Source organism: Pungitius pungitius, chromosome 11, assembly GCF_949316345.1.
Source record: "Pungitius pungitius chromosome 11, fPunPun2.1, whole genome shotgun sequence".
Lineage (NCBI taxonomy): Eukaryota > Metazoa > Chordata > Actinopteri > Perciformes > Gasterosteidae > Pungitius > Pungitius pungitius.
The window spans coordinates 5394807-5414351 of NC_084910.1; the positions used below are offsets into that span (position 1 = coordinate 5394807).

The window sequence follows — 19545 nt, forward strand, 5'->3', positions numbered from 1 at the left end:
GAGTTTAGGTGATAGCTCAGTTTATTGTCAAACCATCTCCATAGGAACAGCCAGCTGATGACCAGGCACCATCACTATTTTGTTCAGCTCTGGTATTAACAGGTGGGCCTCCTCCATGTGAGTGAGAGAGGAGTTCTGCAGCAGTGGTCCTTCAGATGAACCGACTGTGCTAGAGGAGGGAGGGCCCATTTTGTCTTCACTGATGCTACGTTTACAGATTAAAGTCATGACCCCACTGTGACAGTCAACTACTCCTCAGGCACAACTTTGCATTCTGTATATGGAAATTCCCTCAAATGAACCCCAATGTAATACAATAAAACTGATCAGTAGGTTATTTTGTGAGCTACTTGGGACCAATTACTAAAAAGACCGATGACAATTCTTCACTTGGACTCTTGTTGTCCCACTACTGCCTCCTCTTTAATAGAAGTCATGTCTCCTCTGCTGGCCTCTCTACCACAAACCCTAAGGTCTGCATGCCCCATCCAAGCGCCCCCTCCACACGGCCCTCAGAGCCCTGCCCTGCATTGGTGATGGTGACCATGGCAGAGTGACTGGGTTTGTAAGTTTCCTCCGAACCAACAGAACCAGAACCCTCATCTTCAATTATAGGATCAAACTGGAAGTATCCGATTAACCAGTCAGTGAAGTCTACTGGCTGAACATGGGACTGGTCCCATTCAATCCCTCTGGTCTTCAGACTCTGAAGCGTAGTGTCATAACCATGTGGTCCTTTGCTGTAAAAAGAATCTCCTGCTTGGCCTTGTGACTCGATGGCCTGGGTACCTACGACAGACTGGGCATGTTGTCCTGCTGTATTAGTGGTGGCCGTACAACTTGTTTGATTATCTTCAGTACAAAGGTTCATGTTAGGAATTACAGCGCTAGGATTATTTTCATCAGTACTGAGATTACTTGAATTATATGTAATACTTAGACTGGAATTTCTTCTACTAATAATGGTGACAGAACCAACTTTTGATGCCTTAGTTTTACTATTGACAGTGGGCAAACTACTCAAAGAACCATATCTAGTAACACAGACCTGTTCTGGCCCATTTTGGTCCGACTCAATGCAATCGTTTAGTTGCAATTCTTTTTCCCTCGCCACCTCTTCCCTTTCTCCCCTCTCCAGCAGGCTGACCTCAGCGCTGTGCTTCCATTTAGTTTCCTCTGCATTTCTCTCAGGGAGGTCTTCAGCATTTGCCTCCTGAGGGCCAAACCCTTTCCCCTGTGAAAAAGCCTGGGCTTTTTGATCTTCTCTTTCGTGGCTCTTCTCTTTGCTAGCCCACTCTCTTCCTCCCTCTGCTTGAGAAGAGGACTCAGCCATCTGAGAGTTCTGTTCATTCGTTTGTCCGATGTGCCAGCCTGGACTGCTGACTATGTTCTTGACAGCTGGAGTAAAAAAAAAAGCAAACATTTTGTACTGACCATTTCTATATGTATGCTATTTGTAAATTAACAGTTTACCTACCCCCCAACCCCCCCCCCAAAAAAAGCTTAACCTGCAATACCATCACTAAGAGATCAGACATATGTAGAATGTGGGATAATCCAGAACCAAGAGTCCAAATTATTTTATCACATCTGATTACGGTCATGTTTTTACTTTAGTTACCAGCCGGTGTGGTCATTTGTTCAGTTAAACGGCGTTCGCCACTTACAATCATGAACGTGGCACATGGAATCACAGCAGGAGCATACTGGGTCTTTGGCCTCCAGCTCCTCCCACCTACACACACACACAACACAAGAAAGGGTCATGCCCAATAATAGAAACAGTTCTCTTCGCTCATACAACCTTTCTAAAAAATGATTTCCATGATTGTGTTTCATATGATCCAACTGTCACTTATTCGGTGTCACACCTGTGAAGAAGGTTATTGTGATAACATTGGTTGCTTACCTGCTAGCAGCCTTGTTGTAATTGCAGGACTTTGCGGTTGGGGAAGGGATGAGACCGATTGACATTGAACAGTGGAGGTACAGCACCTATACACAGAGAAGCCTTAACACTCACCAACAATGCCGGTTTATTCTGTAATGGCCGTTGTATCAAATGTTTGGGTTTTAAGAGTATCTTTAACTTGGCAGAGTAATATATAATGGCTGAAGTTAAACTACAAAATTGTTTTTTTTTAAACATGTATGACAATATATGCCAAAACTTAAAAAATCCCCAATCAAGGTAAAGGTTTTATTAGGTCATGCAGCAGATGTATCTGTTGACTCTTAGGTTAAAAACCACTGGAATAAGCTTTAGAATGACAAAAATGCCCTTACTTTTGAGACTGCTCTGAAGAGAAAGGCATCCACAGAGAACTTGACCACATTGCCCCCTCTTCTCAGGAAACGAGAGCTGCTGCCCTCCCGCCTGCTGTCTGTCATGCAGCTGCAATCAGAAATCAGCAGGAGCACATGAAATCAATCATCACTGTAAATGGACGAACCAAAATACCATTTGTTCTCGCTAGAGACATACCCGTAGTTAGAAATGATATCCACTTTGAGCGTGCTGTTTGGGTCCTTGGAGCTTGTGGCATAGCAAGAGTTCACATAAAGCGTCTCCCCAGCTAACAGAACTTCTGCCTGGGCTACGAAGTACACCGGCTCCCCTAAATGGAACCAGTGGTCTGGAGGGACAGGCTGCCCCTTGGCTAGTAACACAGTTAGTACAATTACATTTGACTTTATTGTACATATTTGTCTAAATCATTGCTTGACCCACAACACAGATTTATGCTGTCAAATATTTGGCTCTCAGTTCACCTTGCACCCACAACGCAGGAGTAGTAAGTGTCATATCTAAAGAAAAATCCTTAAAAAAGGATGTTGATTAGCGTGTAGACTTTCAACATTTAATGTTCTGAATCCTGAAGTTCTAGATTTGGCTGAAACAATACGCAATGAAAATTTAATGTGAAGCAATGCTACACATTTTACATATAACCCGGGGCAAATTAACTCAAAATTAAAAAAACAGTACGGAAACCGTACTGTCAAAGCGTTACCATTGAAGACTGCGAGGATGTACTTGAGTTTACTCCTGATGCTCTTCACAAAGGTTGTGGGCCAAACTTGAGGTTTGAAGCCAACTTGATAGGAGTAATGAAATCTGAGACAGGGAAAAATAAATTAAATCAAAAAGGGACACAAATTACATTGACTGTATACCACAAAACCCCTAAGTCTAGTCTAAAAAAAGCAACACAGGTCACATTTAAACAGAGACAGAAGAAAGCCCGTCACCAAGACTGAGCCCAATGGAGATACGAGAGACGTATATACACACCTGTTGTAATGGCAATGGATGGGAAGGCTAAGTGGTAGCACTCTGATGACGTTGCCTTGGGGTGGTGGAATATAACGCAGTATATACGTATACACCAGCTGACCACCGACAACCTGAGGGATGTTAGAACAGAATTGGTAAAAACACAAAGACTTGCTGCATGTGCAGAACAGGAGTCCTACAATGTGTGAATAGGATTTTTACTCCTCCGGATTCCTTCATCTCTGAGTTGATGTATTTTGGTCAGTGGTGGTGAGCACACTGGCATGAATTCTGCCAAGGCAACACCATTACCCCGTCACGTGCCTGGTAATTATACTTAGAATATCTTGGGGACAACTTTCATTTGGTTGAGGCTTCGTAATTAACTTAACGTTCATATGAAACTCTGGGTAACAATTACGTTCAAGAAAAGGGAACTCCATATCCAAAAGGTGGACGACATCAGTTTGTTGTTAGCTTCATGTTTCTGCTACTTCAATCGACCACATTTACGGTTTAAAAATAAAGATATATCATTTATGAAACTTATCCTAATCATTTTGTGAAATAGTCCCATCGTTTTTGGGGATGGTAACTTCCGGGTGGGCCTCCAGAAACACCTGTAGCGTTCCACCCCGCCCCCCTCACCCCTCACCGTGGGCTCCGCGCCGCACTGCGTCAGGCGGTAGTGGAAGAACAGGGCGCCCGGGCCGACTTGGCTGGCCTGGCACGAGCCCAAGTAGAACAGTGACGGAGCGGTCCACGCGCGCAGCTGAGAGCGGTCCACGCGCACAGACACTCTATCCGCGCCGCAGAAGACCTGCACGGCACGCGCCCAAGCGACCTGGACGCGCTGCTCTGCCGCCTCTTCGGTCGGGTTCAGCAGCTCGGTGAGTTCGGCGGGAAACGGACTCCTGTGAGGAACCGGCCGCAGCAGCTCTGCTGACACGAGAGGCCCAGGTGAGTGCAGGAACATGGGCAGACGGTGGGACGGAGGGCGTGGGGCTCCGTCCACATCGGTCTTCACTGGATTTACTCCAAGCTCCAACCACGTCCCGCGCTGAACTGGACCCCCCAATGCACCGCGAAACAGTGCCCAAATAAACCACCACAACAGCGGCATGACTGAAAGACGGCGGCAGCAGAAGTCCGGGCTCATTCTGCCGCTCTCAGCGTCATTATCACACCTGCCGCGGACCCCACTGATTGAGCAGCTGGTAAGAATAGTAACGCTGTTCATCAGTACTGTTAAATGACGTCACTAATATTTTAAAATGTGCTTACATTTCCATAAGCACAGACTGATTTTGACACGCTGTCTTCTCAGTCAGTGACCTAACTCAAACTACAGGGACATTTCTAAATGAATGTCTAAAGCCTTTTGTTCAATCCCAGGAGCAGTTGGACGAGATTAAAAAGATACATTCCCTTTATTTCAAGACGCTATGTTGTAGAAAGTTAGAAATCACAGTTCATAAAAGGTACTTCTCTGCATGGGATTTGCATATAAATGAGGAGGCGGGTCCATGACGCGGCGCACCTGTCACTTTTCGATCTCAGCGGTACTGAATACGTCGCCATTTAAACCACCATAATAATATTTTGCACTAATAAGTGGCGTGAATGGATTGCGTGAATGGATTTTTTTACACTTTTTACTAATAAAGTAACGGTTGCGCATTTACTACAAAAAAATTATATGTTTGACTAAATTCCACTAAAGCAATACACATCTCAAATTGACATTGACATCTAGTATTGTAACGGTTTCCCCTTAGTTTATTTTGTATTTAAAATATATATTTTTACTATGTTTGTGTTTTGTTAAAAAGAATGCAGTTTGGCTTTATATCAATTCGTTTTGGACGGGCATCCTGTGCAGCGTGTACCGTAACTGCGTGAATAAACGCGCGCCAGAATATTACCGTCGCCTGGAATTAACCGTGTGTTTTAAGGCGCGACCTGTCTAAATGGTGACGCTGCGACCGAGGGACTGGCAAGTATACAATCCAGCGATTGGCATTAATAAATCACAACCCCTGGGATGATGGACCTCTGTCGATTTCCGCGTCACGTGACTGAGGCACAATCTGCGAACTGGAAGTCCCTGGTCTGAACCGACCGTAAATAAAACAATAGAGGCGCACCAAAATACACGCAGGCCTCGGTTGGGGAACGGTGGCTCACATGACCGCAGCGGTGCTGCCTCCCTGCGCTCGACCCGCCGTGCAGGTGCCGAGTCCAAATCGGCACACCGGGACTCACGGCTCCGCGACGGGGAACAACGGCACACCGGAGGCGCTCGGATATTTCTACGTGATCCGTTTAAAAAAGTGTGAGTGGGTCCGGCTGCCGTTCGCTTAGGTTGTCGCCGGTGTGCTCGCTGTGTAGGCCGGTAATCCTGCTGGAGGTGGGTGATCGATTATTGTTCGGTACTTGCTTTGTTTTAAGGACTAATATGAGTAGAATAAAGACGTCCCGTCAAATGCACCGCCAGGCGTCTTTTACGATGTGCAGGCTGGCCGGGTCGTGGCACTAAGACAGTAATGTGGTTCTGCCAGCCACTCTATCACACCCTGTACCCACAGAGATGTATCCATTTAAAGGCTTAAGAGCTGGCTGCAAGCACCTGTAATCCTGCTCTAGGTGAATTCACGCTCATTGTTGTACATTAGGTTTGTTCATGACAAGTTGAAATCCCCCAGCTGTAATGTCATCTTCATTGTAACACGTCCTGACTGATGCAGATGGTACACACACACACACACCCCATCCCTCCAACCATGTGCCTTTGAGCATTATCCGTTAAATGGCAGTTCTGATTGTGAAGGTGTGGTAGGTTGTCATGGATGGGAGCAAACAGTACGCCTCATTACAGGAAGAAATGCTGTTGATACACGGTTTTTAGTGGAAGCTTTTCCTAATGGCAAATTCAGTGACTGGTTTAGAACAATTTTAACAAAAGTTTATACTTCCTATTTTGAATCAGTCTAATTCAGGTTGGGGTTTAATATTAGTATACAGATATGAGACGGCACCTTAGATTACTCTGTATGTACATGTTTGTCGATGTAGTCTTTTTAAAATGGGGGGGGAAGTTGTTTTGTTGTCACAGTAACAGCTATAGAACAGCTTTGACTGAATCAAATTCAACATTCTAAAGATAAATCTATTTTCTAAATCACAAAACATGATGGCAGCTCATGTCAGCCAAGTTTCCAAAATACAAACTGTCTGTTGAACTCTGCAGATCATTTTGATAATTTACTGCCAGTGTAATTATAGTAGAAGACTGTGTATACAACTCATTAATTGGATTTGCATTAGTAACCTGGGTTATTATTTTGGACCATCCCTCAAATAAAAATAACATTTTAAGAGATAAAAGGCTCCTCTATATTTACATGTTGTTTCTTTTCTAGGACAGAGCGGTCAGAATCTACGTTTTCCCACCTGCAGAGAAAGTATAGCGGAGAAGTCCAAATCAAGAGACGCAGGCCTCTGTTATTTATGTGCCTGTCAGCGTCTTCTTGGCAAGATGAGTACGGACAGACCCAAACGAAATATCATCAAAAAGAAATATGTAAGTGAAATGTCTTTCATCTCTTTAGTTCCTGTTTGTTCAGATGGCCAATTTATTTATTTACTCAACACAGACGTACAAAAACTAGTCTGGTGTAATGGTGGAGTACTTTACTGTAATTATTTGTGCAGAAGGTTCCAACTGTGATCACAGAATGGCGCCTGATGATCAGTCAGGAGATTACTTGAGTCACTACGGTTCATCCTCCGGGGACTGTGCATGTTTATTGTCAGCTTATCTCAGTCCAGTTCATTATGTGTTTTAACTCCAATTTGAGCATTTCTAGATGATCCTGTGTGCTCGCGTGCGTGCGCGTGTGTGTGTGTATGTGCTCGTGTGTGTGTATGCTTTTGCAGGACATCGGTGACGGGATGCCTTGGTGTGAAGAACGTCTGGTCCGCAAAGTTCTTTTCCTCTCTCTCAGGGAATTCAGAGACACGCACCGCGCCGTGCACACACACTCGCACAGACACACACGCGTGTCGGAAAACACACGCTTACAGCGAAAGACAAAGGAGCTGCCGAAAACGACGCGCGCAAGACAGAGTGCGCACGTGCCCCAGCAGAGGGCCGCACAAAGGCCCCCGAACCCGCACGCACAGAAAGCCACATCCAACACGCACACTGCAAAACGCCTACAAGGCCAAGTGCAAAGAAACAACTCGTCTCAGGACTCGCACACGCCACAAAGGAAATGCACTCACACACTACAGAACGTGCAAACGCAATCAAAAACGAGTGCAAGGAAAATGAAGCGCGCTGTCCAGCACGCACACCTACGGGAAAGTACACACGCCTTCCGGAAGAGTTCAGCATCGACCAGGACGCTGCGCTCGCACAAAAAACCAAACGCACGAACGCTACCGAGCTCCAGACACCCAGAAGGCGCAAAACGAGCGCACGCGCCTCAGCAGAAGCACTCGGGGAAAAGCCCCGGTGCACCCGGGAACACGCGGACGCTGCTGAGCCCCCCCGTCACCGCCCGCGCGCTGCGGTCACATGCTCCCACGAGCCTCAAAGGTCAGTGGGGTTGCTTCCCATGAATCGCTGTATCATTAAGTCATTCTGTCAGTGGCATTGAAACAGGAGACGTTCCTCCACACTCTGTTTGAAGTAACTCAAGTTGTAACTGTTGTCTTAAGGCTCCCGGGTGAACGGCCTCAGCCGGTGTCGCTCCGTCCTGTCGGCGAGCTGGAGCTGGTCTTTACCAGCGCGCCCTCAAGAGCGGCGCCATGCTGGCATCCATCGCCTCAAGGACGACCCCGCCAGCAGAAGGTCAGCCGCTCCGCTGTGTGTGGAGAAAAGGTGTACAGAGCTGCCTTCACACTGGCCTTAATTTCCGGGTGGATTTTATTTGCCGAAATGGAGTATAACATTCATAACTATGGTTTCATTATTTCATAGTAACCCAATAATAACAACAATCTTTGTGACAGACCACGGGTGCAAGCGCAGAGGAAGTTTGCCCAGTCCCCTCCCAGCTCTCCAGGACCAGCTTTTTTGAGGACACCAACACGAAGCAACCACGTCCACAACCTGTCTGTGGTCACCTGTCTTACCCGACGCCAGCCCAAGACCGAGGACTTCCTGTCTTTCCTCTGTCTGAGAGGTGAGCGTCAACGTTTGACAATGGGCTTTAGTCTCAGTTAAAACATTAAGCAAAGGAAAAGGACATTTAAAAACAATTAAGTAGTTGCAGTGCTGCATCAAACAGAAAAGTACTTAGTCTTAATGTGGAACAGCTTTCTGGGAGTTAGTTCCCGATATGTGGAGCAGAAAAACAGAATATGGCTGAAAAGAACTTTAATGAAACGGGCTGCATGGGAATCCTAAAGTTCTTTGTGTGTATCTGCCCCGGAATCAACAATGGCATTTCCTCTTCCACTTCAGATTCAGCGGCGTTGCCTAGCAACATGGCCTTCTTAGCGAGCGGACGAGCGAAGGAGCCATCTGGCGCTCAGCATCTCACCTCCTGTCTCTCCACCAATCACAGGACTGCCGCTGAGGGGAAGACCATGACCAGCAGAACCACAGGTATTCCTTTACTTATCCGTCTGTGAAGAGTGCCATTTGGTTCAGTGTGCATTTGTTTACTTAAGAATATAAATCATATTATCACACATTGAATTGTACACAGCACACAGCAACGCTGTTCTTCCACCGGCAGTGCCAAAATGAACCCACAATGAAAGTAACGTAAAAATACGGTTATTTCAGCCTTTCGAGTGTGGTATATCTTTTAAATGTAAAACATTTATACATCACACTAAATGAAATGATTTGAAATCATATTGTTGTCAATCAAATGTTTCGCTTGTCTTTTGCTCTTTGCCTAACTAAATCTTATCTTTTTCTCTGTCCTGCTGTCAAACAGCCCAGCGAGACTTTAAGTCTCTGCGAGGGAGGCCTGGAGGCTCTGCAGTGGTCGGCTCCTTCTGCCCTCCCACTGCCCGCACAATAAGGAGGCGCGAGAGGGAGAGGAGAGAGGAGGAGGAGGAGGAGCAGCAGCAGCAGCAGAGGAGGAGAGAGGGGACGGAGGAGGACAAAAGAGAAGGAGCTGAAAGCCACTTGCTGAGGCCTCGCCACCTCTCCCTACATGTCAGGAGGACCGACAAGGTCTGATCATCCGTTCTTCACACTTGTTTGTGCACCAAGCCGTAACTATGGTTTTAGACGTTGGGGAGTGGGGGGGGGGGGGGGGGGGAAATGACTACCCTTCCCTATATGTATATATATATATATTTTTTAAAGGCGGATATTGGGCAGGTGTGTTGTAACATGTGATCCGTGTTCTCCTCTGGTCGGGCACTTAATACACTGTTTGAACTTATGAAGTTCATGGCAGAGGTTTCCTTTGTTAAAGTCCCCAAGGACAGTAACCAAGGAGTCCGGATTGGTCCGCTCCACACCCGCCGTCATCAACCACAGGACTAGCACAATACTCATATTACACATGGGTGAAGTACATCCAAAGTGTCAATCCCAAGAAGCTTCTTTTGTCATACCATCCTTTCCATCCCTGTCCTCGTGGCAGTTCAATATGTCCAATGTCCTGGGATAGAATAGAAGAGATGGGCTGTATAAATTCATTGAAATGAGGACAGGCTGGTTAACCTCATTGTCCATGATGAAACAAAGCGTTATTCTCTCATATTACTCGCATTCCTGCAGCACCCATTTCCCGGGGCCTCAATTCTGAGTTATCATGACCCCTTTCCGTTGCAGGTTGCCATGGTGACTGGACTCTGTGAAAAAACAACCTTCTGCATCGGGTCACTTCCTACATTACAGCCAAGCCCTGAAATGGAGAGCAGACGCTGCCCAAGACCATGCAATATGCAGGGCGACACCTGTACACCACAGACCCAGGACACCAACAACAAACACCTTGCCCGGCACAGCAGACACCAGCTGCCTCGCAATCAGCACCACCCGCTCCACCAACGTGCCGTCTCCGACTACTATAGCAACCCCATGACCTTCGGCAGTCTCCAGAACGCAGGAAGACACTCGGAGAGGACTCTGACCAACGGCCCCGTTAAGAGGACGGCCAGTGAGAAGCCGGGGGTCCTGCGGTCGTCCAGGAGAAGGCGGGGTCTCCCACCGGACACCACCCTACTGAATGGGGTTCTTCCGGGCGGCAGCTCGTCAAAGAAGCGCAGGACAGTGCCACTCAGCAATGTCCCGTCGGAGAGCGAGATCCCACATAGGGAAGACGGCTGCGATAAAGATGTGAATCACATCGGTGGAACCCCCCGCCGCCACGAGGACGAACTGAAACGAGACTCACGTGGCCGTGTTGGAGAGACCGGAGCAGAGAGGGACCAACGGGGGGAAGTAAACATAGAAGAGTTCACTTTGACCAGCGTCTCTGCTCAGGAGCCCTCTGAAGAAAGGGTCTACCTAGCAGACACCGGCACGCACTGTGACCTCAGCCATGTCGGTGAGGATCCGCGCAGACATGCAAGAGACGAAAGGCTCCAGAGACATCGGAGCCCTTCATTCACAACCCCGACTGCTGACCCCAGGCTTGTTTCAAGAGCTGCTGCTGCTGCTGCTAGGACTACAATGATTAAAGCTGCTCTCAACTCTGTGACAACTGACCCCCCAGACAGTCTTTCTGCCATGCACACTCCAAAAGGTACAAGCAAGAACGTTGCCAAGTGCGCTCCACCAGCCAGCAGGTACACTATCCATGATTCCAAAGGTGCAGCGAAAGACTCTTCCAAAGGGCCCACCGAGGGCCCGACAGAGGACAGGGCCCCTGTCACTAGCTGTCCCAGCACTTCCAAGGGCCTCACCCAGACCAGGTCGACTACCTCAGCTATTAAGACCAGGACCAGCCCCAGAACTCTTCTGAGGCGCTGACACACACTTGTGCTTCGCCTAAAAACCTTCCTGAATTTACTAAATCAAGAATTGATGTTAAAAACTACTAATGAAGGGTTTTTATTTTATTTTGTAAAAGCATGGGATACATCTGTTCATGATGATGTTTGTTGGCTGGTCAGATACCGACGCAGTGACTGTACTGTTTCGGACATTTGTCAATGATGTGGGATCGTTTTAATGCTGCGTGGGTGAAATAAATAATTTAAAGGTAGGAACTGCTGCGTGTTGTAGTTTAGTCAGTTTTCAGATGCTTCCCTGCTGTATTTGGAATAATAACTTGATATTTTTCTAACCCTAACCCTTATTAGGATGAAAAAGGCAGTGTGTGTCTAAAGAAACACTTAATTAAAGCAACGAGTTTAACTCATTTTTTGCTGTAGAGTTTTCAGTAGTCTGTGTAGAGAAAGCCGTTGTGCACGTTGCTACCTGCCAACGCTGTGGTGCTTTTTGGTCGTCAGGTCACAAGACAATCCTTCCTTTTCATTTAAACAGAAACGTCTGTTCAGGATGATCTACATCACTAACATAAAGCGTTTATCACTCATAACCCTCACATGTTTTAGGGTGTATTCAAGTTTTTTCTCAAAAGGAAACATTTTTCATTCCTGTTCATAATCTACAATAAGATTCTTTCCAAAGTTTATAATAATAATCCATAATGGGAGATGTGTTCCCACTCTGGATATCCTTGATATTAGTTATATCCTTCTGATGTTTCTATCAGGTGCTATTTATTGGTCTACTGATTTAGGGGAAGTTCAATAGAAAAGGTGCTAAAATGTCATGTATTCATTAAAATAAAACGCGTTAATATCTTGTTCAGTATTGCACATTTCTAAACCCAAAAGTTTATACAACATTAAAGTGTGATTTCATGTATCATTTATGGTTCTTTGATGAGGTAAGTTAATTATTTTACCCCAATGAACACGTCAAAGGACAAATATTTGACCAACAATATCTAAGCAAACAGTAAAATAAAAGCTGTACGAATGTGAATCTTTTGTAAGACAATTTTCAATCAAATCACTTTGTTCCTTTCATCCAGTGGATAAATATGCAATCTTAAAATAACCCTTACACTTCACACAGGAAATAACCAATTGGTTATAAATTACGCACCCAGTGTTGCTTTTAAATTCATAAGAAATAATTAGTTTTTCTCACATGTTTAGGGGGAATGAATGGTAAATGGATTTGTACAGTGCTTTTCTAGTCTTCTGACCACTCAAAGCGCTTCAACACTAAATGACATCCTTCACCCATTCATACACTGATAACAGGACCTAGCATACACAGTGGCACCTGCCCATCAGCCAACATTCACACACTGTAGTTGCAGCTAGAGGAGCAATGTCTTGCCCAAGGACACATCGACATGCAGGTTGGCCGAGCCTGGGATCAAGCAGCCAACCCTCTGATTGGAGGACGACTTTGCGCCCCACTCACCCACAGTCGCCCTGAAGAAGAATGATGGAAGAGTTGGATGATGAAGAGGCCCTGCTATTGCTTTATAAGATGTAAAAAACCATGCACCCCCTGCTCTGTTGTCCAAATATGAGCATGCATGCAGCTGTTCTCGGTGCTGGTTTTATGAGGGGCTTTCCTTCCAATTGCAATTTATCTCTTAACAAGTACCATGTTTGACCCACATAAAAAATGTGGATACAAAAATATGAAGAAATCATGTAATTTAAGCAGGGGAACAGACAAGAACAGCTGGGTAAGCATATCGTTTTTTTCCTATAAAATGCTGCGCTTCTGTCCATTAACTGGGGACAACCGTGGTCCATTTACCAGATAAGATGCAGCTCTGGGAATTTAACAAGGGAGAAATCAAAAAAGATCACGACCGAACCCTGACAGAGGAGTGTGAGGCTTTGCCGGGGACAGAGGGGGCGCTGTGGTGCCGCCAGTACAAATATCGGCCCTTTAAACAGCAAAGAAGACAACGTTTTGTTTTCCCCGAGTTCGGCCTGTCAGGCAGATTTTCTGCTCAGGCAGTGATTCTTTGCCTTCCTAAACTTGATTCAGTTTGACATAACTCCACCACATAGGGATTATAACGTGTTGCATAAGTTGCCAGGTGTCAATCGTATTGGAATCTCTGCACACGAAATATTTTAAGAAAAAGGAGGAGTTGCCTGAAAGACCAGGCTGAGGACAAAATATGAGGAAGAGTACGGGTACCAGACCTAGTTTACAGCTATAAACTGACCAGTGCATCTGTAGTATTGACAGACAGCTTTGAGCCAAAACGTTTTGTAGATGTCAAAGAAACCGGAACTGAGAGGAATCATGTTTGAAAACTTCAGAGAAAGACTTCACATGGTCCAGCAGGATTTCACCACGGGGTTAGTCTGCTTCCCGACATATCTCTACTCTAGCTAGCTGATAACCTCCCACCTCGGATGTCATTAGCATGTCTGATTAGCTTAGCTGACGTTACATGATGTGTGCAGACCTCTTGGCAGAGTGTAGCATGCACAGAAAAAATACATAATAACAATTGACATGGGATTAGCTGCCGTGCTAGATGACGATATTACATTATATCACGGCCGTAGTTCGGCTTTTGAAACATTTCACTCATAGGTTAGAACTGTATTGTTATGTAGTATTCTATGTTTTATGTAGTATACAAGTGAAAGGACGTGATAAAATGATTTCAGTTCGGGGTTGTTATCGTCCTGGCTAGCTTAGCTTTAGATAATGCGCTCAGCTGACCGTCATGTGACGACTTTCATTTTCTACTGCGAGGGGAAGCTGAAGGCTACATCGCATCACCAGGTTCTGCAATAAAAGTCTCAATAATGACGAATTTAACGTCATATCGACACATAATGGACCTACGGGACTACAAATAACTCATTTCCAACAAAAAAAACCTTTATACAAATGACTGTAATCAAGCTCCATTGAATTTGCTTTTTTAAAAGCAGCCATGCATCCTATTGCTGTTGTTTTGGGTCGCAGCCACATTTGAAATCTACTTTTGAAATCCTCTTCGTGGACCTGGGCTGTATCTGTCAGTCTGTCCTGTATATCAAATGGACATTAAACCCCAGTTACTAGTTGAAGAAGTGCCTTGGATGCTCGCTTGCTGCTGTCTGGGTGGACACATTTGCATGGTTGGCATATTGTTTCGCGCTTCTGCTCAAGCCGCCATGCAAACGGACCCCCGTGTTCCTGTACTACGTTCTTAGCTCGGTGTCCAAAGGCAAAATTGTTCTTCATCCTTGCTGGATTGTTTTTTCTCCCTTTCTGTCCTCCATCCAGATTCAAGACCCTTGGAGACAAATCCAGAGAACCCAAAATCAGGAGGAAGCCCCGGTGAGCACGCTTGTGTTTTTAACTGTGATCTAAAGGTCAAACTCTTGAGCACAAGTGACAATTCAGCTTTGTGTGTGTGTGTAGGGAGGGAGGGAGGGGGGGGGGGGGAGGGGTGCTGCATTTAAATTGACCTGCTAAATATCTCAACTGTCAGTGACTTCACCTACCAGAGTGGCATGGGGAAACCCTGACTCGCTTCTCCAATGGTCTGCAATGAAAGATGGTTTATTTTATGAAGGCTAGTATTATTTATTCATTATTCCACAACGTGTCATTCTCCTGTCTGTTCAGGTTGGAAGAAAGCCTTCCTCATTTCAGCGCAGGACTGGACATCCTCAGCAGGTCTCCATGCACGCACAAACACACACACACACACACACACACACACACACACACACACACACACACACACACACACACACACACACACACACACACACACACACACACACATGCCCTGTTCTTCTGCCTTTAAGAGGGCACTTAAATAATGCACTCCCTAGTCCCTTACAGTCATGAATACATTTTTGGGCCTAAATTTAACAAAGTTATTTTTTTATTGAGGCCTGGCAAAAATGTCCTCACTATGTAACAAGAACAGACACACACAGTCAATTTCCAAAGAATCAAATGTATGTGGTGTTCGTGTTTACAATTTCTCTAGGTATGAGGAGAGCTGGTTTCTGCTCCATAAAAGAACCAAAGACTGTGCTCAGACTGCAGAGGTAGGACCGCCACGCTGTTCAATACTTTTTTTAATTGATCCACTCAAAGGGCTGTCTTATTTATTTTTTCACAGACGTGCTTAGATTTTTCTTAGTGTCACATATTCACATTTGACAAAGCAAGAATTATGGAAACCGTAAGAAACAAACAAACCAGATCAGGGCGAAAGGTGAAAAAACATTTTTCATCATTTCTTTGTAGTGTTTTCCCCTAATTGTGTTGTGTGTGTGTGTGTGTGTGTGTGTGTGTGTGTGTGTGTGTGTGTGTGTGTGTGTGTGTGTGTGTGTGTGTGTGTGTGTGTGTGTGTGTGTGTGTGTGTGTGTGTGTGTGTGTGTGTGTGTGTGTGTGTGTGTGTGTGTGTGTGTGTGTGTGCTTGCGTGTTTTAGGCAGTAGATGGGGACATAGTGATGCTCTCAGCACACTGGGAGAAAAGAAGAACAGCTCTGACTCAATTACAAGAACAGCTGCAAAGCTTGCCGACCTTCATCAGTGATCTAGACGCCATCACTGCTAACATAGGTATGGAGTCGGTTTCACTCTGGCTGCCATGTTGTTGCTGCCTGTGTAGTTTTACTCTCCACTCTTCACAGTATTCAAATCCTGTACCGTGTTTCTTTCCTTCCCTGTCAAATAGTAGTCATCCAGAAATAGTTAAATACACTACACGCTAAATCACACACTTTTTAGCCGATTGTGATGATATGCAAAGTGTGGCTGATGTGCTTGTTATGATCACGTGTGTCTGCAGCTCATATGGAAGGGGACTTTGAGGAGATGGAGAGCCAATTGATCTACCTGGAGACTCTGTGTTGTCAATGTGAACAGCAGAAGGTCAAACAACATCATGTCAACCAACTAGAAGTCTATAAGAAAAAGAAAAGGTAGAAGACGATTTTCTGAATGTGTAATGTTTTCGGAGGACCGGCCGAATAGTGTTTTTTTTTTAAACCCACTGTGAAGGTGCTTAAAACTGTGTGGGGCTTCATTGCTGAGTCACATCTTTATTTGGATTGTCTGTGTTCTTACTCAAGATACTATTAAATCACTTTGTAGTGTGTTATAGCCAAATCTGTTTTGTTTAGAGATAATCGTTTTGATGAGAAAACTGACCCCCTGACATATCTTGTATGTGCACTGATTCTGAAATGATTGCCTGTAATCCTACACATTGGCCCATTTTTTTGCCAACAAATAACCAGTCAAAATGAATTATGGACAAACTATATGATTCTTTCAAGTAACCTAATGCGAACTTTGTCTTGAAACAGGAAGGAGATGGAGGCGCTGGAAGGTGAGCTGCTGAACTCTCATTATTTAACGCCATAGTCACGTTACTGGACAATAAAGGCTACTTTACTACCCCATTACAATATTGTAAAGCATTGACCTCCTTTGTAATGTCTCTATTTCATGCCTGTTTGTCACAGTTAACGGCATGTATACAAAATAAGAGTTGCCCATCACCCGTGTGAAGGACATTTTACCTGTAGCATCAGCAGGTTGGCCGTTGGATGAAGTCTTTTGGTTTCATTAACTCATGACAAGTTGTTTTACAAATGACAGAAACCCTCATTGTTTTATAAATAACCGTGAACCTGTTGATCGTGTGAACAGCAGACACACTCACACGCTAACACTGCTCACAACGGTATGATGTAAATAGTCTGGAGTTTCACCTTCTATGGCCCCTTAAACACCGTCGTACAGCAGGAGTTGGAAGATGTTCTCCTGTTTTTTAGTGGCACTGGGGGCCGAGCATGCTCAGAAGGCGGCAGAAGTGGAGCAGGCCGCGCAGCAGAAACTGCGAGAACGACAGAAAGTCTACGAGGAGGCCTTCAACCAAGACATGCAGCAGTACCTCTCCACTGGATTCCTGCAGCACAGAGGTGAGGCTGTCGGTGCCTTCTACCGTCGGTTCATTCTAAAAATAAAATCACTGGTTGAAATAGAGATGAATGGTTAAAGTTCCAAGGATATGCAGACCATTTCCACACTGTATTCAATCACACTAAATTGCTGCTTTAAAAAAAACAGCAAAGATTGGTACCTTAAAAGTAGTAAAACTACCTAAGTAAAACTTAGAAATGCCTGTCCCTCTTCTTTTTTTTTTTTCTTCTTCTCCGCTGCATTTCTATTAGATGGGACTATAACCCACATCACTTCAGGTAAGGAAGTGAACAAGTGACCTTTTATTCATGGTCAGTTGTTGTGGTCATCAGCTGCGTACACAACAGCACAACATGCCAGTCCCTTTTTTTCTGCAATATTGTTGTTTTCGAACAAACAAAAGAAATTATTTTTTCTTTTTGTCACCTCTCTTGTATTTATATATAATTATTATATATTTCCTAAATACACATCAGATATGCATGATACATTAATATTAGTAGATCTATTATTCTAATGTTTTGTCTAGATAGTCCTGAATGATGTAGGTCTTTAAATGAAACTTTTCCAATCAACAATTTGAGGGACATTAAAAGCACTTTCTAGTTTAGTTGCACCTTTCTTCAGCTATGAGAAGTGTCAACAGTTAGTCATGTTATTATTTGTTCATTGTTGAATTCATTGGGGTTGATTTAGCATTATACATCAAAGCATTTGATAAAATGCATGAAGCTCTTCAACATATGTCTTTTGGATTGTAGGTTATTAAGTAACCCTTTAGCCTAATTCTCATTCACTGCATAAAGCTACATCTATTGAGCTTGTCCACAGAGAATGTGGAATATTCTAATATGCTGGTACAAACCCCCAACGATTTGAGTTTTACATTTATTTATTAGCCACAGTGCGTTCCGAGCAGATTAGAGTTTGTTCTAATGAAACAATTGTTTGCTGTGTGGGAAATGGTTCCCTTCACTCTGTGGAGCGGGGAAGTATGGTAATACTTTGGGAGGTGTGTCATGTACTTCAGTTGTGTGTGTGTGTGTGTGTGTGTGTGTGTGTGTGTGTGCAGAGCCAACAGAAGCTGATGTGCGTGTTCTGGATCAGATGACAGTAACTAACATATCGGACCAGGAGGCTCTGGATGTCTTTCTTAACTCCACTGGGGACGATGACATCAGCACGGGATCATCACTGACCTCAGGTAGGCCCTACTCATGTAATGGGATGGATATCACCACAATTATCAAGGTCTCTGGGAAAGCTTTAGTTACTTAGCGAAGTAACAGTTAACTACTCCAACAGGTCCAGACCTCGAGTCCTGCTCTTCTGAATCTTCAAAAAGCCCATCAACCCAAGCCCCTCCCACAACCATCCAAGTGCCCAATCAGGTCGCAGAGTATGAAGAGGAAGAGGAAGTGGCCAGTGAGGAGAGCGATGAGCCTCTGGTGCAGTCTGACGAAGAGGACGTCCAGCCGGACATGTCGTTGGTCGGCTTACAGGATGTTGGCACAAGAAGCGGCTCCGATGAGAGCGACCCTGCAGGGGAACTAACATCCGGGTAACCTAGCAACCAGGCCCTTAAACACTCACAAACACTAACCACTGTTACCCTCCTGGTCCCTCTTGATTTGCCATATCTTTCCCACATGGGCAGCTGGAATAGGAAAAAAATAGTAATATTCTGATATCATTTTTTCCTTCACGATTGCAATATCTGAACTTTTAGTTCATGCAGTGCCAATTACCGATCAGATATTAGTGCATTAAAAACAAAAAAGGTCCTAAGTGACTCTCAAATACCAATTTAATGTTTTCATACAACTGTATTTGTTCAGGTTTCTCAGTAAGGACTACAATTTAGGTTATTATATCTGAACATGCTAACAGCGCTAACATTAACTAGCTCTCCTCCAGCCGATCTCCACACAGATTTGTTGTTTACAATGTAGCGTTGTCGAAGAGAAAATGGGGGTTAGTGCTACTTTGGGGGCGTGATCGGGACGTGGGAATCAGGTAGCAATAACAGAAGTTATAGTTGTTGGTGTTCATCTGTTGCCTAAATGAGATGATAACGTTGTGACCTTCGTACTTGCCAATACCTGATCCAACATTTTAAGCAGTATTGGAGGCATCTTTGATACTTTTATCAAAATTGAACATGACCAATGCCACAGCCAAATAATTCACATGTACAGTATCCTCTTACCTTTAGGTCCAGGCCAACTTATGTGTACCTTGTTTAACTATTAAAGTCCTCAAGATAAAGCTTTTTTGTGTTGCATTTCTCCTGGTCCGCCCTAATAGTCAAGAAGCAGTTGGCCTCGGCCGTGGGGAGGGAACGGCT

At 44.8% G+C, this 19545-nt stretch overlaps 3 protein-coding genes across 7 annotated transcripts; 2 read left to right on the top strand and 1 right to left on the bottom strand.

Moving 5' to 3' along the window:
* Positions 1-14: 14 nt before the first annotated feature.
* Positions 15-4436, bottom strand: zp3d.1 (zona pellucida glycoprotein 3d tandem duplicate 1). The gene is made up of 8 exons (XM_037454194.2): positions 3933-4436; positions 3296-3408; positions 3015-3118; positions 2486-2660; positions 2287-2395; positions 1910-1995; positions 1668-1735; positions 15-1398 (listed from the first exon to the last, which is right to left on the bottom strand). The coding sequence occupies exons 1-8, from the start codon at positions 4434-4436 to the stop codon at positions 434-436; spliced, it is 2124 nt and encodes a 707-aa protein (XP_037310091.2). The 3' UTR covers positions 15-433.
* LOC119197669 (uncharacterized) lies at positions 4363-11463 on the top strand. Of its 4 annotated transcripts, none has more exons than XM_037454184.2 (8): positions 4363-4494; positions 6700-6860; positions 7217-7880; positions 8003-8165; positions 8297-8469; positions 8751-8894; positions 9235-9476; positions 10086-11463. In XM_037454184.2, the coding sequence occupies exons 2-8, from the start codon at positions 6816-6818 to the stop codon at positions 11226-11228; spliced, it is 2574 nt and encodes an 857-aa protein (XP_037310081.2). In that variant the 5' UTR covers positions 4363-4494; positions 6700-6815; the 3' UTR covers positions 11229-11463. The 4 variants fall into 4 exon arrangements, with proteins under 4 accessions (XP_037310081.2, XP_037310080.2, XP_062421341.1 ...); XM_037454183.2 differs by lacking the exon at positions 4363-4494 and adding an exon at positions 5440-5687; XM_062565357.1 differs by lacking the exon at positions 4363-4494 and adding an exon at positions 5440-5687 and having other exon boundaries at positions 8003-8135.
* A 1851-nt stretch (positions 11464-13314) lies between these two features.
* LOC119197690 (dysbindin-A-like) lies at positions 13315-19466 on the top strand. Of its 2 annotated transcripts, XM_037454216.2 has the most exons (11): positions 13315-13606; positions 14532-14585; positions 14877-14927; positions 15250-15310; positions 15698-15830; positions 16060-16192; positions 16580-16602; positions 17051-17197; positions 17450-17476; positions 18271-18402; positions 18504-19466. In XM_037454216.2, exons 1-11 carry the CDS (start codon positions 13521-13523, stop codon positions 18761-18763), a joined length of 1107 nt encoding a protein of 368 aa, XP_037310113.2. In that variant the 5' UTR covers positions 13315-13520; the 3' UTR covers positions 18764-19466. The 2 variants fall into 2 exon arrangements, with proteins under 2 accessions (XP_037310113.2, XP_037310114.2); XM_037454217.2 differs by lacking the exon at positions 17450-17476 and having other exon boundaries at positions 13316-13606.
* Positions 19467-19545: the final 79 nt, after the last annotated feature.